This window comes from Pseudochaenichthys georgianus, chromosome 9, assembly GCF_902827115.2.
Source record: "Pseudochaenichthys georgianus chromosome 9, fPseGeo1.2, whole genome shotgun sequence".
Classification (NCBI taxonomy): Eukaryota; Metazoa; Chordata; class Actinopteri; order Perciformes; family Channichthyidae; genus Pseudochaenichthys; species Pseudochaenichthys georgianus.
In genome coordinates, this window is record NC_047511.1 from 40,888,780 (window position 1) to 40,912,070 (window position 23,291).

Consider the following 23,291-nt stretch of genomic DNA (forward strand, 5'->3'; position numbering starts at 1 on the left):
TTATGTGTTCCGCTCTAATTTAACCAGGCCTGATTGTGCAGCGCTTTAAAGACGTCAGTGCCTTGGCTGTGAGCGCTTGTTTGGAGTGCTGCATTCTGTCATGTCTTTGTCTCTAATTTACCCGTTATGTGATGCTTACTTGCCTTCAATGTTCTCAACACACACACACACACACACACACACACACACACACACACACACACACACACACACACACACACACACACACACACACACACACACACACACACACACACACACACACACACACACACACACACACACACATCGAGCAATAAAGAGGCAGGCCCGGCGTAGATTGATATTGTTATTAAAAGTGGTTTAAACAGCAGGACCTCTACATATGGGGCCGATAATGAATACGCATCACGCAATGTAAGGAATGCTTAACACGGATTGGAGTTAAAGAGCTTAGTTTAACCTCATTTCATAAATATTGATGTTTCAGAAGCTCAAAACACAACAAAGAAAACACTTTCTGCACAATGTATTTATTATTAGACATAATTCACCATTGTCTGTGGTTAACACTAGAAATCAACTTATGCACCTTTTCTGGGATGTTTGACCTTCACTCTAACACAGTAACAGTTAAACATTGTTATTGTGCTATTTTGGAAACATAGTGTTGACAGGAACGTTCCCAATGGTTCTCTATTGTCTCTCAAACGACACACACTACACGCCTTGTGTCAAAGATAAGAGTTTTCTTTCTTTCTTTTCTCACAACTTTAACACTATTATGATGTCATGCTGTTTATGCATGTGTGTGTGTGCGGGTGTGTGTGTGTGTGTGTGTGTGTGTGTGTGTGTGTGCGCGGGTGTGTGTGTGGGTGGTGTGTGTGTGTGTGTGTGCTGTGTGCGTGTGCGTGTGCGTGTGCGTGTGTGGTGTGTGTGTGTGTGTGTGTGTGTGTGTGTTATAGGAGTAATGTTGAGAATCAGATCCTGAAGGCTGGCTTCACAAGCAGAGAGATTGTCATCGTGGAGAACGACGACCCGGGGGGGGTCTTTGAGTTCTCCTCACGGTCCAGAGGCCCGTGGTTTATTAATGTGAGTCTAAAAGATGTCATCTATACATCTGTAATTTAAATATCTTACTATATAAATGTAATATATCAAACTGTCCACACAGCTTTAGCTTGTAAAGAGTACTCATATTTTTCATATTATTAATTATAAAAGTCAGTAACGGTCCATAGTGATTCATTCTTCTTAAGTCTAGTGTCTTCATTATAATATCTTCATTTCTACCAGCTCTTAAATGTATTCTAGATTTATACTAATGTGTATGCGCAAAAATACTGTTCATGATCTATATACTTTAGTTTTTTGTTGCACCTCTGGTTAGATGCTAACTGCATTTTGCTGTCCCAGAATGACAATCAAGTTGAAACGATTCTAATCTAATAACAACAGCTTCTGTGAGGTGTGTGTTCCATCTAATCCATATCATATAATTGTGTCCCTTGTCTCTGGTCTTGTCACATCTGTAAACGTACCTAGGAGGGTGAGGCGGTGGAGCTGCACGTGGTCAGAGCCCAGGGCCAGCTGCTGAAACAGCTGGTGCGATACGCCGTCATGCCTTCAGACAACACGGAGTTCTACGGCGCCACGGGCATCCTGGAGTTCAAACCCGGAGAGAGAGAGGTGGTGGTGGCGCTGGTGGCGAGGCCTGATGGGGTGCCTGAGGTAGGGATATGGTCGATTCAATAATGACCTCTCACATTTATTTATTAACTTTTTCTTACTACTAAACTCGGTCCATCAAGTCTAAAAGTGGTCAATATTATTTAAAGATAGTCTTATAGTGGATTAGTATTCATAGACTGCTGCTATGAGCTGAATTAAAGTGTATCTTAAACCTGTGTTTTCTCCATTAAACCTCGTGTGTGTGTGTGTGTGTGTGTGTGTGTGTGTGTGTGTGTGTGTGTGTGTGCGTACAGCTGGACGAGACTTTCTCTGTGGTGCTAAGTAGCCACAGCACTCCACCCAGTCGCCTAGGCAACCGGCGGGAGGTCAACATCACAGTGCGGAGGAATGACGACCCCTTTGGCGTGATTGAGTTCATCCAATCAGGACTAACGGTGGCCATCAATGAGAGCAAAGGGGACGAGACTCACCGAGGTACTTTAGAGTAGCAATCCTTCAGATAATAATGACAGTTTTTAGTGTCGAGCACAATCTCATTGACACTTAAAACTGACCGTATTGAAGTGACACACATAACATTTTCTGCATGGGTGACGAGATAGACATGATTTAAGTTTGTGTTTATAACTAATTATGTTATTGTAGTGGATAATTAAAGCAGAACAAATAGTTATTCAGTCAACTTGTACACCCCCACTGATTGGATGATGCAGTCCAATTATTGATCTGGTCCTGAGGATATTAAGAAGCAAAAACACTTCACTCAGCCTTTAGTGAATGTATCCCCAATATTTGCAGAAAACCACATTATTATTGTGCTCTAACTTAAAATAAAAGCCTTGACAGGTGGTACAAAATAAAAATATGTACAAAAGAGTTATTGACTTTAAAAGTGTTTGAAAATATATTCTCCTCCAGCGGTGTATCCTGTGGTGAGGAACAGGGGTCGGTTTGGAGAGGTGTCGGTGTCCTGGGTCTTGGAGCCAGCTTGGTCCGGAGACCTGAGCCCGATCCAGGGACACGTCACCTTCATGGAGGGGGAGTTCCTCAAAAACCTCACTATCTTCTCTGTTCCTGATGAGGTAAAATGATCACTAAATAAAAAAATGCATACAATCCAAATTGGAGTTAGATGCCCACAGTCATTCTCATACTTTGATTATTCCAGATCCCAGAGGACATGGAGAATTTCACCATCACCGTGTCAAATGCTACAGGTGGTGCCAGACTGGGAAACATACTCACTGCCAGCTTACAGATTAATAAGAACGATGACCCCATTTACTTCTCTGGTAAGTGTTCTGTTATGGATACAGTTTACGAAGGTGATACTATTCTGATATATTATAGCTACGGTCGACTCGTGACTCCTTTTTCGCCTCCCTGTCTTTCTTCCCGCGCCTCGTCCTCTCCTCAGAACCTGTGGTCACGCATCTTCGCGAAGGGGGCGTGGCCAACTTCACTGTTCTCAGGGCAGGGCGGGCAGACTTTGTTGCCACGGTGATGTACCGTGTGGAGTACGGAGACGCGTCTCCAGGTGACCTCACCTTGTTGGGTAATGGCACGCTGCTGGTGTATGAGGAGGGGGAGTGGATGAAGAACGTCTCTGTGGCCGTGGAAGATGACGACACACCGGAGACTGATGAACCCTTTTACATCGTTCTCTTCAATGCTACTGGTGAGCGCTGGCTCATTAGTAATTCAAATTCAAATGTCAAATTCAAAGGTTTTTTTGTCACAAAGCTACAGTGTGGACATGGCAATGAACATCTTCTGACCCGAGCTCCTCCAACAATGCAACATATATAATAATAAAAGTAGTGCAAAAAGTCAATATACATGTAAATAGAATATGATATGTACATATAATAATAATAATAATAATACATTTATTTTGGGGGGCGCCTTTCAAAACACCCAAGGACACCTTACAGGGTTACAGATTTACAATTTACATTTACAATTTTACCTTACAAATTAAAACAGTGGATTTAGTGAAGTATCAGCCGGGGTAAGACAAGACAAACAACAGGAAATTGACTACAAAAGGACACAAAAGGACACAGAAGGACACAAAAGGACACGGGGTACAGATTATAGAGAACATGCCAGTTTGAACAGTTGGGTTTTGAATGTTGTTATGGAATCAGACTGTCGGATGTGGCAGGGTGCTCCAGAGTCTGGGAGCCGAGCAGCAGAAAGCTCGAGCACCCATGGTTTTGAGGCGATAGCTTGGGACGGTGAGAAGTCCTACGGACGAAGAGCGGAGGGTGCGGGAGGGGGTGTACTCCTGAAGGAGGTCAGAGATGTAGATGGGGGCAAGGTTATGGACAGCTTTGTATACGAGTAGAATGTTTTTGTAGTCAATACGGTAGCGTACAGGAAGCCAGTGTAGCTGAGTGAGAATGGGGGTGATGTGGTCGGATGAGTATATAAACAAGTGGTTAGCACAAACAAGTTTGTCTTCTGTGAAGCATGTCAAAAAAAATGGTGGCAGTGAAAAGTTGGTCCCTTGACAACACATTTTCAATCTATCAACAACTCCTCCCTTTCTCCCCTGTGTCTCCTCCTGTCTTGATATAACTGGGCATGTCCAGAGAAGAGAAGCCAGGCTATTTAACGTTGCCTCATGTTGCTTTGAAATCTCCATATCATTTAATGTAAAATAATAACGTTGCTCATTGGTATTTAATATTACCAAATCATTGAGCTCTGTTAAAAAAAAACTCTTAAATTCCTGCAGTGCAAGTATTTCCATCAATGTTACACTTCTTTTAAAGTGGTTAGAACAAGATAGGATATATTCTGGTATTTCTCCTCACTGAATATATACGGCTGTTTCATGTCGACACATATGTTGGCCCAAAAAATTAATATCTATATCGCCTCCGAGGATTACAACAGCTCAAAGTCAGTTTCTTTTTAAGTATTTGTATGTGCTTTATAGTAGAAAACCATGCAATCATAGTGCTCCCCATTATATGTTTAAGTTGTGTCCACTTGACTGTCTCCTCCATGATTTCCTGTTTGTGTTTTTATCTTGTTCTGTTGCCTCTTAGCTTTTATTTTATTTAGTTTTTTTTTTTTTTTTTTTTTTTAAATTGTACGGTGTCCTTGGGTGTCATGAAAGGCGCCTAAAAATAAAATGTATTATTATTATTATTAGAACAACTTCTCCCCTTCTCCTCTGTTCACCCTCCCGTCCTAATGCTAGTTGTTTATGTCCAGAGAGGTCATTTAGCGTTGTCTGTGGTAGCACTGCTGCTCCTAATCCCAGTATTGTGTGTCAGTGATGGGAATGAAAAAGCAGTGGGCCCCAACAGGACCTTAATTACTAGACTCCAGACTTTCTAAGACACAAAGACTCTGCCGGCCTCTCTCTGTCTGCTGAGTGACACGGAGTAGAGTTGAGTTAGCGTTAGTCTACGCCAGGCGACGGGGCTTTATAAGGGATTGTGTTAAAAGTCAATAACCCTCATGTTAGAGGTCAATCAAACTGTTCTGGGACTTCACTCTTTAGCTTTTATTGTTTAATTTGGAGAAGATTTGCATGGTATGCTCCAGCATTTGCTTGTGAGAGGTTATGCAGCTATGGGAATGCAATTTCTTCATATATAAAGCGTTTACATCTTGTAAAACAGACTCGAAGAAACTCACATTACATCAGCATGTCGGTCTTTATCTGACCCGATCATGTGATTGTGTCCACAGGCGATGCTGTTGTGTATGGAGCAGACACAGCTACTGTGGTGATTGAAGCCAATGACGACGCCAATGGGATTTTCTCCCTGGAAGCCGCGGAGAAACCTGTCGTAGAGGGCAAGACCAATAACTTTAAGTGAGGAACAGGCCTTTCGCTATGCTTCTTTCCTGAAGAGTTAAGTTGTCTCTATGTTTTGAACAGACCCTGTATTCTTTATCTGAAGTCATTACTCTTTCCTCCCAGTGTGCTTCGTGCCAGAGGACATTTCGGTAACGTTACAGTCTTCTGGCAGCTGTTTGCCAATGACTCAGTGACTCCTCTGGAGGGAAACCAGGAGTTTACCAACACTTCTGGCTCCATCACCTTCACCACAGGAGAAGAGACCAAGCCTATAGTCCTGGAGGCCGTCTCTGATAAGCTCCCAGAGTTCAACGAGTTCTTCGTCCTCAGGCTCGTTAATATCTCAGGTGAGATCAAGATAAAAGTAAAATTTTTGTCAGATTTAACTGATAATATAAATAAATTCTTCGCAAAAGAAAAGTTGCAACTGCCATAGCAAATAACTGTCAATACGTTTAAAGAATGGTTCAGTTCATATCAATATTTTCTCTTGACTTCTATCATTTCTTAAAGGTGGTTACCCGGGGGAAGGTGGACGACTAGCAGAGATGTCCCTGAATGCCTCGGTTCTCATCCCTTACAACGACGACCCCTTCGGTGTGTTTGCCATCTCTGACAGCAACCTGGACCAAGAAGTAGCCGAAGATGTACTCTCAGAGGACGACATGGCTGACGTCACTTCCTTCACCATCCTCCGACAGCAGGGTACTTTTGGCGATGTACGGGTTTCCTGGGAGATTGTTTCTGGCCGCTTCCCAGAGGGCCTTCCCCTGATGGATGACCTGCTCCTGCTCGCCTCCTTCCCAGACGAGGTGGAGCTCCGGCCTCGTGCCAGGCGACACCACTCAGCCACAGACACGTGGTTTTTCTCTGGCCTTCCCGGAGCTTACGGCACCGTCTCCTCTGAAGACGGGCCTGCTGCTGTCGGAAACTTCACCTTCTCCTCCTGGCTAGTGCCCGAACCAGACACTGACGGCTTCATCGTCAGCAAAGGACACGGGAATGGGACCTTGTATTACGGAGTCAAGGTCCACACCAATGAGTCCCACGTCACGGTGGTGCTGTATTACACAGTGATCGGATCAAACCGTCCCCAGGTGGCCCGGGCCAGTGCCGAGAAATACCTGGAGAGCAATGCCTGGTTACATGTGATCGTTACTGTCGACGATGGGATTATTGAGTTCTTCCTGGATGGGGTCCCTATTCCTGGAGGACTGAGGAGCATCAAAGGAGAGGGCATCACTGATGGTGAGCTGTTGCATTAGATATTCAGATTCAGATTACTTTGTAGTCCATTAAAGAGGACATGTGATGCTCATTATCAGGTTATATTAGTATCTAGTGTCTCTACTGTGACATGTCTCCAGGCTTTAATGTTCAAAAAGCTCTTTATTTCTCTCATACTGCCTGTGCTGCAGCCTCCTTTTCACCCTCTGTCTGAAACCAGAGCCCAGTCTGCTTTTATTGGTCAGCCACTAAGAGATGTGTTGGAAATATCCCGTCCCACAAAACAGCTTGTGTCTTCACCTCCGATCTGATGGCACAGAGCATCTGTTTTCATGACTTTCTAGAATGTTAGCTCACTTACGGCGCATTTCCACTGCAGCGGGGTAGCCCCGTTGAAGCGTCCCTAAGCGTCCTCGCTCAGGCCTCGGGCTGCCTCGCTGGCCGTCCGAGGCCGTGGCGCATTTCCATTACAGTTTAGGACCTGGGGTAGCAACGCAGTGTAGGCGGGGCGATCGGCTTTGTTGTTCCGTCGAGCTCCCGCTGGATTTTATCGTCCCCAATGAGATGTAGGAACGTCGTCACCTCCTCGGTCGACCACGGTGTGCTTTTCTTTGACGTTGCCATTTTTGTAGCTCCTCCGTTTACAAAAATGCTGTGTATAAAAATGCTGCAAGCTCGCTTCTAGATAGCGACGCTAGGGATGAACTCGCGCGCGATCTTGTGACGATTCTCTCTGACCAATCAGCAGTCGAGAGTGTTGACGTCACTAGTTCAGCCCTGGCCTGATAGAACCACGGTTTTATGGGGCCGGAAAAAGAGGGAAAAAGTACCCGCTAGCCGGTGCTACGCTATATGGAAAGGCCACCAAAAACTGGCCTGGCCGCTTGAGGACGATTAAGGACGCTTAAACGGGGCGACCCGCTGCAGTGGAAATGCGCCATTACAGACTGTGCAGAAGACCACATGTCATCACCTCTGTCTCCCCCATCGAACACTGTCACTTCAGTTTGGACACTGGTGGCCCAACAAAAACCACCCATAACAAATGATGATGCATGTACTGTTAAAATGAATTGGAACATTACATGTTATCAATTTGTTGTGGAAGATTAAATACGTTTTTTTTTGTATTATTTCAGTGTTAGTGTTAACACTCTTAATGTCACCGAGAAGGCAAAACACTTTTCATGTCAAAATATGACAGGCCATTATGTATTATGTCCTGTGAGCCCAGTTGTGTGTGTGTGTGTGTGTGTGTGTGTGTGTGTGTGTGTGTGTGTGCGTGCGCGTGTGTGTGACTATCTAGGCAGAGAACTTCAAGCTTCTCCTCTCTCTTTGTTCACGGGAATGTCAAGTCTTAACTTCTTTCAGATATAATGCATGGCCAGACACACACACACACACACACACACACACACACACACACACACACACACACACACACACACACACACACACACACACACACACACACACACACACACACACACACACACACACACACACACACACACACACACACACACACACACACACACACACACACACACACACATTGTTCAGGACTACTGGGACTCTGCTATGCTTGAGTGATCACTCAGCCTCAGCACTGCTGGATATTGTTACCGCTAAAGGAAATCAGTCGGCATTTTCTTTTCTTTCTCTTCTCTCTAATTAATGGAGACAATAGTCATAGCCTCCATTGGACCAAAATCCCCCAGAGGGAAATATTCTGATGGTTCTTTGGCTAACTTCATTCACAGGACATGCATACATAATCATCAATCATGTCACGAGTTATTGTCTGCTACTGGTGGCTCAACCCACACAGGACTGGTGTTGTGTTTGGGCTTTATTCTTGCTGCGTTTGTCACATTCTGTACTCTTAAAGACAGCGATAGGCAGCAGAGTATTCGTTTATATAACTGAGTAATGAGAAAGAGCCAGAGCAGGGCATTTGGCAGCCGTAATCAAGATTCTGTTTGTGGTCCCCATACATGTACATAGCAACCACATGTGATCCACCATTAACATTGATAACACTATAATATGACATAATTAAAGGTGGGGTATGTAATTTATTTCAGAAACACTTTGTGTTATATTCCATGGAATGCTCTTAACATCCCGATAGCAACGAATATATGAAATGCTTTAACAATAAATACATTAAAAAAAATTCATCTGTGGAAGCCGTGGTACTGTAAAAAGCACGACCAATCATCTGAGCCGGCCCGGCTAAAGTAACTGGATGGCCTACCTGCCTGTCAGCCTTCCATCGGGGCACAAACTTATCTCGTGCCCTCATTGGTCATGTGCGCCTTCGTGTGTGTTGGAGGAGGGGCTCTGTAAGGAAGTGGCAGATTTTTTCCGGTTGTGTATTTTCAAATTCTAGCGCACTCGAGCCGGTTTCTCAAACTTACCTACCCCACCTTTAATACGATACAATACGATACGATATTACTTTATTGTCAGATCAAGTCTGAAATTTGACTTACGTCACAGTAGCTCCATGTCCAACATCAACAGACAAATATGCATACACAAATACATGAAACACAAACATTTAACATAACAGCACAATCAATAATATGACTAATATTTGTAACAGTTAAAAGATGATACAGTAACCACACATCAGAATCAGTGCAGATTAAAGGCCACATTGCAATGACTTGCATATTAGATAATGATGCAAGAGCACGTTACAAAAATATAACTAAGTAAATTGCAACAAATAAACAAACCAAGGTAAAAATATGAGAAGCGGTATTTTCAAAAGTTATTCAATACATAAAAGTATTGAAGAAGACGGTAATGTAAAAAAAATTGTAAATAAAAAGTGTAAATCACACATAGGCTAAGTGTACATTGAACTTAGCCCCTTGTGTTCATATTGTTGTTACTCAGCCAGTGTGGGTCTGCTGAACCCGCTGCCTTTTTGGGCTTCAATTCAACACAATCAAACTATTTGATGTTAAAATACTCAACAGATGTTTACTTCATCGCAATTACAAGCAATGTAAACAGCTTATATGGTTAATATTTGCCCTTTAAATGTGTTAGATTATATTAATGAATTAAAGTGCTACTCGTTTTGTTGCCCGCTGACAGGCTGGTCCTGTGGCTCGTCTTCTTTTCTAGCTGATGCTCAATCTCATTCTCTTCTTCAAAGTCACTGTCACAGACAGATGATCCTCTCATTCTGATACCTTCCTCTCTACATCATCATCAAATGGTTCTCTCTCTTCCAGAATCATTTGCAAGGCCATCTTTGCAGCTGGGATAGAGTGGGAACAAAACGAAGTTGGTTCCCGTAAGACATAATGCGGGAATGTGAGAGCAGACAGGTGTCGGTGCTTGAATTTATCAACAATGTTGCAACCTTGTGCGGGAATGGCAGGGGGGCACACACACACACACACACACACACACACACACACACACACACACACACACACACACACACACACACACACACACACACACACACACACACACACACACACACACACACACACACACACACACACACACACACACACACACACACACACACACACACACACACACACACACACACACACACATACCATGTATACATCACTTCAGGGGACATTACATTGACTTACATGCATTTCCTAGAGACTTATCCTAACCTTAACCATAACCAACACATGACTAACCCTAGCTCTTACCCTTAACCTTAAACTTAACCTTACCCTAATCCTAATCCTAACCTAACCAAGTCTTCACCCTAAAATTAATGATCCCCCTTATGGGGACCTCTAATTTGTCCCCATAAGGGAGGCGAGTCCCCACACGTGACTATGTAAACAGATGTAGGTCCCCACAAGTATAGTAATGCTAGTCCACACACACACACACACACACACACACACACCACACACACACACACACACACACACACACACACACACACACACACACACACACACACACACACACACACACACACACACACACACACACACACACACACACACACACACACACACACACACACACACACACACACACACACACACACACACACTATCATATTAAATGTGCTCTCATTTCACCATATCTCAAGTCTAGTCAAATGTAAAGTTGCAGAATCTCAGGTGTGAATCGTATAACATAAACAAAATATGATCGGACCTTTAAAGCATTCAAAAGATATCAGGGATATAACTTCAATATGTGAGACATAGTTCAGAGTTCAAATGAAGAAAAATGTATCTAATTGTTTTTCAATGTATCATTTGAGGGGAACAGTTCATACTTAAAGTGCTTGAATACATATCATTTTGGCCATTTGTGAAACCTACTGCTTTGTCTTCCCCTGTGCCTTTCCCCTGCAGGACCCTCGTCAGTGTTCATTGGCTCTGACCCCGATGGAGAGCAGCGTTACACAGGCCTCCTGCAGGACGTCCGCCTGTACAGAACCAAACTGAACCGCAGTCACATCCACGAGCTTCACACCCAGCCCGCCAAAACAGACCTGAGGAGCCTCTCTGGTTACCTGCGCTACCGACAGGAGGAGAGGCAGAAGTCCTTTGTGGTGGAGGTCCGGGATGATGAAGAGGAGGAGGGAGAGGAGCTGTTCTACCTGCTGCTGGTGGGGGTTCAGGGAGGAGCGCGTCTCCCTCTGCCCAGACCCGTCGCTACTCTGCGGGTCATGAAGAGCGACAATGCCAACGGGCTGTTCGGATTCACCGGGGCCTGCATACCTGACGTAAGTGCACGCTATGGAACATACGCACCTCAAATCGCAGCAAATATCACTTTAGTTGATAATCAAATATACTCTTTCGAATAAGCCTTAGTCTTACTATTACAGTGGCATTGCAATGTTATTAATATTCCTTAATGTCACCACGAGGATTGCAAGATTTGGAAAAAAGTCACTTTTGTTTTTAGGCTCCGTACCAAACAAGGATTTTTCATGAATACTTTTCTGCAGCATCTTCAGATATGTTCTCCTATTTGCCTTTATTAATTATTGACTGGGCTTTGAATATTGCACTAGTCCATATTGCAATTTCGATAACATTTTGATTAATTATGCATCTCTCTTCGTCACTCAGTTGTGTCTACAGAGTAAAAATATGCGTAGAAACACATGTAATGTAAACCCAGCTGGTTTGCAGGTTCCCGTCCTGCTGCATATTTCATCAGGCTGCATGCCTGGCTGCAGGGGGAGATGCTCTCGGTGTTTAGTTGGATTGGATGCGTGGGCTCTCGTGTCTCAGGTGGAGCGGCAGCTGGCGAGGCTGCGGCAGGTCTGTCAGTCAGAGCATTCCTGTACGAGCGGATCAGGAGTTCCAGCACTGGAAACGAGAGATCTGGTTCCTCGTTTCCATCCGGACGACAGGTGGCAGGGCCGGGAGGCATTCCATCAGAACCAGAGGGTCTTCTTTATGTCCTCTGGGGATAAATAGACGTGGAGGCATGTGGGCTATCCGGTGCTTAGTCTTTAAATCACCTGGAAATGGATCATTCAAAGGAATTCACTTATGTATGCGCGCAGAGTACAGCTTAATAGGGCAGCACTTTAATCATATTTTCATACAAATCGTAAAATAGTGCAATATCAAATTATACACATTATTTGTTTAAGTCAAATATGTAAACATTTCTGATTTAGGTATTGTGGTGCTGAAGAGAAATCCTGATATTTTCCAGACTTAATAAAAAGTACTTGTTTGATACAGAAAGCATTAAAAAAAAAACACACCCTTTAAATATATTTTGTATTTTATTTTATTGTTCATAAATAAATCATTTAAGACAATTCGTTTTTTTTTTAACACATCCATGTGTTAGGAGCAGTGGGCAGTATTAAACAGTGTCCTGGTGCAGTGACATTGTCGCCTTGCTCAAGGGCACCTCAGTAGTGCTCTCAACGTACCAGTCCACACTCCATACTTTGTCCGTCTTGGGATTGAACCATCCCTCTGAGGCCCTTATCCCTTAGCTAGGCACGGTCGTTAACATAGTTAGTAGGACAATTTATCAATTCGTTCTTGCTGTCCATAATGAATGGACATGTTCATACCTTTGTTGTCCTCACAGACCACTGAGGAAGGCTCCACTGTGTCCTGTGTGATCGAGCGTATGCGGGGATCTCTGGACCGCGTTTATGTCAACTACACTGTGACCCAACTGGACAGCTCGGACAGTGAGACGCCAGCCAATCAAGACTTTGGAAATGCCTCTGGAGCGGTGGCTTTCATGCCTGGACAGCGCTCTGAGGTGTGTGTACTGTGTGTGTGAGAGGGACTCAACGCTTTGACCTGTGTTCATGTGATCTTATTTAGTGTGCGCTGTATTTAAACATCGTATTATTGATCTCGTTTAACAGCAGGATTTACGTCCCAAATGCAAGTGTTTTTAGACAACCAGCCCCCCCTAGTGGTTGGTTGGTTGGTTGGTTGGTTGTGAATTTCCTAATGAGTCAACAGGTGCCAGCAGATAATGAAGCTTTTCCTTTGACGGCTGAAATATCCACCATTTTGTTCAGAGTACATATAAATAAATATATGCACATCTCTCTGTTAGGTGCTGAACCTGATGGTGTTGGATGACAACCTCCCAGAGCTGGCAGAGTCCTTCCAGGTCACTCTGGTGTCAGCAGAGTCCAGTGATGGGAGGAATGGCTCCACCCCCACCAGTGGAGCCAGCATCGACCCAAACAGCTCCGTTAACACTGTCACTGTCACAGCCAGCGACCACCCATACGGTAATATTCACTCACACGCCCAGACAACTATATTGTTGTACTTTCAATGCTGATCTTTGGAGCCATAACAGATCCCTATTCATACGGTTAGGATGAGACAAGTGGCTTACTGGGTCGGCTAAATATGATTGAGTATGTTCCCTCTCTCCTTCCCCCTCTTATGTGCATTACTCTAAACTCCCTGCCCTCCAGGAACGCTTTCCCCCGCTTCTCAATACATTCCCTCCAATTTCCTTTCTTTTTACCATCATCTTTTAACCATTGTTTTTAATATTAACTTGACGTTATTTAAGTTTTTACTTGCAATTCATTGTAATGTTATATTATTGCACTGGAACCGTGTGTACCTGAGCAAGGACTGCATACAGATGTATAGCTTGAATCTGTCTCGCTTCTCTTTTTTTAAGATTAACGTTTTTGTATGCATGCATTAATATCTCCGTATATTAAAGACGCAATTCAACCCATAAACAAACCCTCCTCTTATTCCAGGCCTGCTGCAGTTTCAGCCCAGCCCCCCAGGAGAGGGCCTGATCTCTCCAGTGTTAGAGCCGGCCCACATTACTGTCAGAGAGGAAGATGGAGACGTCCGTCTGCTGGTGGCCAGAGCTCAAGGCCTTCTGGGAAGGGTCATGGTGGGATACAGGACAACGCCATTCACAGCGTCCAGCCCCGAGGACTACGAGGTTTTACATCTTATTTTTTAAATATGTATCAGTAGTACAGGCAAAAGATACACATAACAGAATGATAAGATGACAATACCAGCTAAAAAACATTGTTAATAGGGTCCTTTCACTTTTTAAAAGTCCTAGGTCAACAGTCTGATACACCGGAGAACCAAAAAACAAATACATGACTTTATTTTTTTACTTTTCCATATAACCCCCCTCCACACTTCAGCTAATCAAGTCCCATTTCATGTTGTGTCAATCATTGTCCCCAAAAGAAATTGGCTCGCAAGTTATTTTTAACATTCAGATAACCCCTTGAAAAATATTGTTTTACTAAACAGACTAATTGTATTTATTATCTTGAAGTTTGTTTCCAGTGAAGTCTTGAATCCTTCTGAAGAATACAGAGGTAATACATGTTATCCTGCTTGGTTGGTTACCCCCTCCTCTATATTCCAGGACTCAGATGGCGTGCTGGACTTTCTTCCAGGGGAGAGGTTAAAGTTCATCAGCGTGACCATCGTAGACAATCCTGTCCCTGAGCTGGACAAGATGTTCAGAGTGGAGCTCTTCAATGCTGATGGAGGAGGTGAGAGAGAACTGTTTTCATTAGTTACATTTTGAGCCTTCGAGCTTCTATTTGTATTTGCTTTAACTGACCCTGTGATGTGCCCTGCTGTGTGCTGTGCTCCTGTGTGCTGCCTTACGCCCACCTACCCACTCGACCCTCCTTCCCATTTGCCCTCCTCTTCGGTGTGATTCTCTCCTGGTGTGAACCTTGTTTGATCCTCGTGTTCGATCCTTCAGTGGATCCGTTTCTGCGTAGTGAAGGAAGTGGTAGTGGGGAGAGTGACTCTGACTTCTTGCTTCCATCCTATCTCCACCGTGGTAAGTTTCCCCCTCCTTTTCCTTTTCCCGAAACTGCTTCTAGTTTTCATTCCTGACCCCCACAACCACATCATTTCTTACTCCCTAAGGCTGCATTACTCCAGTTTTATTAGTGATCAGGTAACATGTAGCTGCTGCTGACAAGCCATATTTTGGTCTGATACCTAATTCTTTTCAATTTGACCGTTTTATGACCTAACAAATCACTCGTACACGATATTTTTTTCATAGTAATATTTTTAATAGATTTTGACCACCATAGCTAGGATACTGTCCTCTGAAGACAGACATGCTGGACTGTGACAGAAGACACAGTTCGCCAGAATATGTCCTTTGAAACATATGTTGCATTATAATTTTTCACAGTACATAAACAAGTAAGTAATATGACATGAATAATGCTTAATGAACAAAAGAATATAATGACAATAAAACTAAAATAACAAGACGGAGGAGGAAAACGGAACGTCAACGAGACAGACAGGGGAGAGAAAAACGTTGTTGTGCTTTTTAAAAAAGTCCTTAACACTTTTTGTGCAATTATTATCCTTTAGAGCAGGGGTGTCAAACTCAAGGCCCAGGGGCCAAATCCGGCCAGCGACTTCATTTCATGTGGCCCCGCAAGAGCTTGCAAAGAATATAATACGTTTATTATACGGTTACATGCCACTTTACAGACGCAGGTAGCCCACCTACATGTCCCACAATGCATCTCGTTTGCGCACTGAAGAGACTTGCAATTATTTTCCCTGGATTTCTGCTTTCAAACGTAGTTAGTTATTACCCTATCCGATAATAATCCAATTCAGAGGCAATAATGTAATGTAATACATTATTTTATATATATATTATATATTTATATATGTATATTTATATATTTACCACCGGCCCTTTGAGTGCAACCATAATGCTAATGTGGCCCGCGATGAAATTGAGTTTGACACCCCTGCTTTAGAGCCTCAAGTGTCCATATTAGGTATGTGGGTGCATGTGTGTTAAACTTTGAGTGGTGTTTACATAGTACTGTGACCCCTGTGAGGAGTAGCCTGTGGGAAAAGCAAACAGCCTTTCAGAGGCAGAAAGGGTGAGTGGTGGAGACCCCGGTGTTGGGCTGCTGCGACATATTCTGACCATTATATTACTTTATGGAAGTTACTTGGTAGTAAGAAGGTGTGTATTATAATTGGAAGACTCCTATTGTAATCCCCAGCTTGATTGATAAATGTTTTCATTCCCTCTCATCCGGTCCTTTTCAATGTCTTTAAATTAAACAGTTGAAATTGTAACCAGAATTGATCACAAACACGTAACACAGGGTTTTTTGTTGTTGTTGTTGTTGTTGTTGTGTGTAGCCAGCTTAGGAGCTGCGTCCCACATCACGGTGACCATCGCTGCTTCTGATGACGCCCATGGAGTGTTTCAGTTCAGCCCTGAATCCCTTTCTGTCAACGGGACAGAACCTGAGGATGGACGCAGCTCTGTGGTCCTGCAGGTCAGTGTCATGACCTTTTTAAACATGGAAAGTATCCAGTAAGATCTCAGAGATGTAGATGTTTACCTATAGAAAGTCAAGATATAACTTTTAATATATCTTTTTTAATCTTCACGCTATGTGTCTGTGTGCTCTCTCCCAGGTGGATCGGTCCTTTGGAGACCTCTCCAACGTCACTGTGTTCTGGGAGGCTGATCCCAGCTCTGAGGGGGAGCTGCTCAGCAGGTTTGGGAACATCACCTTTGGCGTAGGTCAGACGTCGGAGGACATCATAATCGAAGTGGCCCCGGATCAGACCCCTGAGCTGGACCAGAGTTTCAACGTGTCTTTGGTCAACGTCTCCCACGGTCGCCTGGGCGTCCAGACGTCTGCCACTCTGACCGTGCTCGCCAGCGACGATGCTTACGGTGTTTATGTTTTCGCCAATGTAACAAGATCGGTCCGTATTCCTGAAGCTGACACAACTGTCAGCCTCACCATCCTGCGACAGAGAGGCCTGATGGGACAGGTACAGGAAGTTAAATTAAAGCCACCTATGAGTCTGTTTCTTTGGCTTTTAATTAATAAATAGACCGGTTTGATGAACCCCTACATACCTTAATCGTCTTCTTTTATTTTTTCTAGGTGCGAGTCACGTATGGGACTCTAAAAGAGACGGATCCAGAACCTTACCTGACCCCTGGGGTGGGTCGAGCCACTGAGGGGCGGGACTTTGTTCCTCTTCTGGATTCGGTTATGTTCTTAGCCAATCAGAGTGAAGCAAACATCACCTTACGAGTGCTGGATGATAAGGATCCAGAAAGAGGCGAGTCCGTGTTTGTGAGGTTGATCGGCGTTCAACTCGTCGAAGGAGAGCAGGAGAGGCTCAGTAAGATACGGACGATTCATTTCAGATATAATTATACTTCAACTCCACTACACTCACAAATATGCTATTGCTCTTCCTTCCAGTTTCCAATTCCCCTTCTCTGGGACCCCGGGCTGACATCATAGCCCAGGTGGTAGTGGAGGCCAGCGACGATGCGTTTGGGGTCCTGCAGCTTTCTGCTTCTGCTGTCAGCGTGGCCGAGCACTACGTCGGGCCCATAATAAACGTTACTCGTGTTGGGGGGATTTTTGCTGACGTGTCTGTCAAATTCCGAGCAGTGCCTTTGACCGCCAGAGTCAGTAAGTGTTCGGCACGGATTTAAATCAATTCCATTTAAATGTGTGTGTGATCAGGCATGTCCATATGTGTGCGTGTGTAACACCTGTTCTGCACCGCATTTTACTGACTGATCTTTATTTAATTTGTTTTATTCTAACCTTTTATATATTACCATATTTTATTCAATATGCTTCTTCGATAACTTTTGTTTTGTTCTCCTCATAGCATTGTGAAGCACCTTGAAATGACGTTGTTTTTAAAGTGTATTGTATGAAATGCATTATTATTACTACAGGTGAAGACTACAGCGTAGCCTCCACTGATGTGGTCCTCCTAGAAGGGGAGTCCAGTAAATCGGTCCCCGTCTATGTCATCAATGATATGGTCCCTGAGCTGGAGGAGACCTTTCTCATCGAGCTGATCAACCAGACCACAGGCGGAGCTCTGCTGGGGGAGCTCACACGTGCCATCATCACCATACTGCCTTCTGACGACCCTTTTGGTGCCTTTGGTTAGTCGACATTATCCATTATGTTTAAGTCTTGTCATCTAATTCTGGACTACTTCTCAGTTTTTATTTTATTTCCACCCAGTCTTCCAAGCAGTTCCAGTGACCATAGAGGAACCAGGGTCTAACTCCATTGAGGTCGCGTTGCCTATAGTGCGTAATGCTGGTACTATTGGCACAGTGGTAGTCCAATGGCAGGCCACGGTTAATGGTAAACTCGCAGTGGGGGACATCAGACCCACATCGGGAGAGGTGACATTCGCTCCAGGAGAGACCATGAAGAGGCTCAGGGTGGAGGTTTTAGCGGACGATGTACCTGAAATCACTGAGGTATGAAGCCGACCATGAACTTGTACATCATTGGAAGTATTTATGGTCAATCTTTATTACACTTTTTCTGTCTTTTCTAGATAATTAAGGTGAAGCTGACTGATGCCAGTAATGGAGGAAGCCTTGGAGCCGATACATCTGTTGACATAATAGTGCCTGAAAATGACAACCCGTACGGGACGGTGTACTTTGAGCAGTCTGGATACCGCCTCCAGGAGCCACTGGAGGGCGTTTATAATGCCAATGTTACTGTCCGCCGGAGGTACTTTGTTCTCAATTTAACTCGCCTTTTATTTCATTTTTCCTAAACTTATACAAGAATGTTCATACTTTAAAAAAAACATTTGTTCTCAGCTAAATCCACATATTGTATATAAAAGAAGGCAAGAGAAAAAATAAATAAAAACAGTAATTAAGCAAAGAATACTACAAAGTACTTTAAAAAGTATAAAGTGAAATTGTGAGTGTGTGTTTGGAAGGTAGAGATGCTAGTATGATTCAGAGGGTGTTGCAAATCATTTTTTTAAAGGTCAAAAGAATGGGTTTTCTTTTGTGTATTTTCCCTCACATTTAACCCACTTTTCTTCTCTGCTGTCTTCTCTCGATCATCCTCCTTGCCTTAATTCCAGTGGCGGTCACTTTGGCCGCCTGGAGATCGTGTACAGAACCTCTAAGATCGACATAGTTGGCGTGGCTCAGGCTGGCGGCCAGCACCTGCTAACGTACTATGACGTCCCAAAACCTGGATCTCCATCCTCCCCCCCCCTCCGGACGGTAAACATCACCGGTCAGACGGACCCTCTGGCTTCATGTGCTGCTGCCTGTCTGAGAGAGGCTGCCTGCCAGGCCTTCTCTCTCTCTTCAGGGGGGAGCTCGCCCTCCTGCACCTGGGTGACTTCAGGGTTTGACCAGCTGACCTCTAACCCTCAGGTTGTGACGTATGTAAAAAACCTCACTGCAGCTGCTGTGCTGTTCAGTGCCCAGGCTGTGGCGGGGAGTGATTACACCCCCGTTACCGCTCAAAGTGCCTTCATGGAAGACGGGTCGGGGGTCGCCAACCTCACCGTCCCAATCCTGACTGATAAGTTCCCTGAAATGGATGAGAGCTTCCTCATACAGATCTTAAAGGTAAAAAACAATGTTTTTTTTATATATATATAGAGTGGTTCAGTGATGGCGTATTTTTGTAGCTAAACCCAAAGTTAGCATCACAAGAGACAAAAAGCAAAAGGATTTTTCTGTTGGATTCTGAAATATTGCAGAAAATAAGATGCGTACCTATGTGGCAAAGAAACATTTATGATCCTTACATGTTTTGTGCCGCAGGTTAATTTCCACATGTTAACACCAATTGTTATGATGTTTTAAGAGTAAATGCAATCACCAGAAGTAAGAAGCTAACTTTTAGGCTGTAAACAAACTACAGTAAATCAAGGTCACATGACTTTACGTCACTGCCGCTAAGCTAAAGGCAGCCAATGTCTGTTGTGATGTTGTTTAGTAGTCTTAATAACTTGTGAGCAACTGCTGTTTTTAACATATCATCTTCAGAAATTCACCAGTGGTGTATTTAATGACGTATTTCACGTCATAGTACAAAACATGAAAACATGTTAAGCCTGTGTTAATAACAACATACATAACATGTGGTCAAATTCTGACTAATTTCAGTGTTTTAGGACTCATTCCTGCACCGCCCTATTTCTGTTCATTAATAATAATTCATTTTTTCACATGCATTTTATTTCCACTGTTTAACACAATGCTTTGTCATGTATTGTTTAAAGGTGAAGCTGATTAATCTGACCGTGGCTCAGAAGAACCTGCCCTCCATCGGCCAGCCAGACCAGGCGGTGGTCACTATAGGGATGAATGGAGATGCGTTCGGGGTGTTTCTGATATACAGCCTCAGCCCCAACACCACCGCCGACGGGCTCTATCTGGAGGTCAGAGAAGAGCCTGGGGTCGTGGTGCCCCTGGTAATCGAGAGGAGAGGAGGGAACCTGGGCACCGTCACCGTCGAGTGGAGGTATGTCGGAGGGGAGGCCACACCGGACGCTGACTTCACCGGGACAGGAGGGACTCTGGTCTTTGACGGTGTGTGGATCAAACACTGATTCGTTTTTCACTCCTCCAACGTCTTCCCAGAATGCAACATCTTATTTACCGTCTCTGCCCACAGGTGACGTGAAGAAGACAATACAGGTATTAATCAGAGATGACATTGAGCCAGAGGACAACGAGAGCCTCATGATTGGTCTTGTGAATACGGAGGGAGGAAGTCGCATCCTGCCCAGCTCCGACACTGTAACCATAGTGATACTGGCTAACGATAATGTGGCCGGAATAGTGGGATTTCATCCAGCCTCACGTTCTGTCATTGCCAGAGAAGGTGGGAAGTAGTTAACTTACTACTTAATATTAACCATGTATGCCCCAGCACATTTCAAACCCTCTCCACTGTCACGTTCACAAGAGATGTGTCCTAATTGTGTGTGAGTGCTAACGTAAGGGAATGCTCTCATAGCAATGGCAGCATGCAGCAACAGGTGGTCGTCTGTCATCATTTTAAAATGATTTATGCATGAGCCATTGAAGTCTCCCTGAGTGTAATCTATGCAATTAGAGAACTTGAACACTGGTACCGACATTATAAGAATTCACTTTAATGCTCCCTAAATAACTTATAACTTATATTTCACATTACAGGTGAGAGGCTCTCCTTATTGGTGTTGAGAACGGCTCCAGGTTTGGGTAATGTCACTGTGGACTGGACTCTACAAGGGCCTCTTGTGCAACGGACCTTCACCCAGAACTCAGGGACAGTCTTCTTCACGGAGGTACATTTAAGAGAGAGAGAATTTTTTTTAGTTTAGTTAGTTTTTTTTTAGTTTAGTCAATGTATTGAACATGTCAGAAACAAAAAAAAGATATAACAATTATATATATATATATATATATATTCTCCTTTTTTCTTTTTTTTTCACTCAGATTAATAATTATAACAAAGTACCAAAAAAAATAATAATAACAAAAAAAAATAAAAAGATAATAATAATAATAATTTTCAGATAGTCTCTGTTCATGTTCAACAGGGGCAAGAAGAAGCTTAAAAAAACTTTTCTGGTCCTCCCCCCTCTAACATATATTTTTCTTATAAAACATTAGGTCATCGTCATCAGCGACATGTTTGTCTTGTTAATCTTTTCTTTTATTTTTACAAAACAATCAGAAAGAAATTACTTTTTACAATTATAAGAAATAACAACAAATGGGATTTTACAGGTCCTGTTCATAACCATAATTGAATGTGGGGTTATGGTAAAACACATTTATTGCAGAGTATGAAGATGCAGACTTTGGCAACAATCAGTAGTTGTTATTGTTGTTTTTCTGTGAGGGTGGTTGAAGGTATCACACATTTAAAGGAAAATATGTAATTGAGGCAGTAAAGCTATATTTTATTTGATCCTGCATTAATTATGTATGTCTCCTGCAGGGAGAGCTAAATAACACCATCGTCCTGCAGCTTCTTGATGACGCCACACCAGAGGACAAAGATGAATACAAAGTCGTCTTGTCCAACATCCAAACGTTCGGTACTGCATCTGCTCTCTGCATGGTCGATACTTTAGCGTGAACCCAGAAATGCCTCAAAATACCCAGATTAACATTCCCCTGACCTCCACACAGGTGTCGTGGTGACGGGTCATGCTGCTCTGGATGTTCAGGGCAGGGAGGCGGTGCTCTCGGTGGACACCAGCGATGAGCCCTACGGTCTGCTGACCATCGCCCCCTCATCGCTCAGGGTGACCACCGAGGAACGGGACAGAACTATAAACATCTACGTCAACAGAGAGTTTGGATCCTCAGGTCAGTGGGGCGAAGTGTTAAATACTTGATTCCATTCTTTATTTATTTACTAACATCATACCCAAATCTCGGGTACAGGAGCTGTGAATATCACCTATGAAGTTCACAGAGGGTCCCTACAAGACTTGTCCCAGGTGGAGGGGGCGCTCGCTGACCCGGGACAGGACTTCATTTCTGGTGCTGGTTCTGTTATCCTTCAGGAGGGACAGACTTCTGTCGCCATCCCTGTCACCATACTGGAGGTACAGTAGAGCTCTGATCCAAGCACTATTTCCTTAAAGCAGATTTGTTTGGATGTGGAATTTTAAAACCTTTTATATTTCTTTTTTAGGACGACATCCCGGAGCTGCAGGAGTTCTTCCTGGTGAACATAACATCAGCGGCACTCATCACGACTCTTGCCACTGTTCCCCGTCTAGGTATGAAGCAATTTCGCAATCTGTTGTTACAAAATGTCTATGATTGCTATTGGTCATAGAAGACAGTTGTGTTATTATACTGTCAAATTACATGTACAATTATTTCAATCATTTTTTCTGATGTATTTTACAATTCTTCACCATTTCATAAAATCTATTTCCTTCTTTCTTTTCATAATGTCTCTCCATTTGCTCTGTTTGATGATTAGAGGTTGTATATTGCACATTGCCAGGTAAAACACACATTCATATGTTTGAAGCTTTGCCTAAAATCTCATGTAGTTTAATGTAAAATCCCCTACATGGCAACGTAACCCCGTAAAGAGCTTTGTAGTTTCTCCTACTGCTTTTGCACTCTCCAAACCGCACTCCACATTATGAATGAGTTACTTCAGAAAGTGATGAGTGCACAGAATACAGCAGCAGGCTCCCAGAATACTATCAGCCTCGGCGTAGAGACACTCGGTAAACACACGGCCGCTCTTCTGGCA

General features: G+C 43.6%; 1 protein-coding gene across 1 annotated transcript in view; it reads left to right on the forward strand.

The window, feature by feature from the left end:
- The window catches only part of adgrv1 (adhesion G protein-coupled receptor V1), a 167,874-nt gene that overhangs the window by 13,430 nt on the left and 131,153 nt on the right, over positions 1 to 23,291 (forward strand). Inside the window, exons 12-42 of the mRNA XM_034092068.1 lie at positions 945 to 1,071; positions 1,525 to 1,710; positions 1,965 to 2,145; positions 2,590 to 2,753; positions 2,840 to 2,963; positions 3,089 to 3,349; positions 5,383 to 5,509; positions 5,618 to 5,841; positions 6,008 to 6,742; positions 11,089 to 11,462; positions 12,803 to 12,982; positions 13,289 to 13,469; positions 13,962 to 14,155; positions 14,603 to 14,732; positions 14,951 to 15,031; positions 16,384 to 16,523; positions 16,666 to 17,031; positions 17,148 to 17,391; positions 17,475 to 17,690; positions 17,966 to 18,181; positions 18,264 to 18,508; positions 18,589 to 18,770; positions 19,138 to 19,636; positions 20,296 to 20,605; positions 20,691 to 20,900; positions 21,218 to 21,348; positions 22,008 to 22,107; positions 22,202 to 22,381; positions 22,460 to 22,623; positions 22,713 to 22,800; positions 23,010 to 23,033. Coding sequence (XP_033947959.1) covers positions 945 to 1,071; positions 1,525 to 1,710; positions 1,965 to 2,145; positions 2,590 to 2,753; positions 2,840 to 2,963; positions 3,089 to 3,349; positions 5,383 to 5,509; positions 5,618 to 5,841; positions 6,008 to 6,742; positions 11,089 to 11,462; positions 12,803 to 12,982; positions 13,289 to 13,469; positions 13,962 to 14,155; positions 14,603 to 14,732; positions 14,951 to 15,031; positions 16,384 to 16,523; positions 16,666 to 17,031; positions 17,148 to 17,391; positions 17,475 to 17,690; positions 17,966 to 18,181; positions 18,264 to 18,508; positions 18,589 to 18,770; positions 19,138 to 19,636; positions 20,296 to 20,605; positions 20,691 to 20,900; positions 21,218 to 21,348; positions 22,008 to 22,107; positions 22,202 to 22,381; positions 22,460 to 22,623; positions 22,713 to 22,800; positions 23,010 to 23,033 — 6,584 coding nt within the window. The remainder of the gene's footprint in view (positions 1 to 944; positions 1,072 to 1,524; positions 1,711 to 1,964; positions 2,146 to 2,589; positions 2,754 to 2,839; positions 2,964 to 3,088; positions 3,350 to 5,382; positions 5,510 to 5,617; positions 5,842 to 6,007; positions 6,743 to 11,088; positions 11,463 to 12,802; positions 12,983 to 13,288; positions 13,470 to 13,961; positions 14,156 to 14,602; positions 14,733 to 14,950; positions 15,032 to 16,383; positions 16,524 to 16,665; positions 17,032 to 17,147; positions 17,392 to 17,474; positions 17,691 to 17,965; positions 18,182 to 18,263; positions 18,509 to 18,588; positions 18,771 to 19,137; positions 19,637 to 20,295; positions 20,606 to 20,690; positions 20,901 to 21,217; positions 21,349 to 22,007; positions 22,108 to 22,201; positions 22,382 to 22,459; positions 22,624 to 22,712; positions 22,801 to 23,009; positions 23,034 to 23,291) is intronic.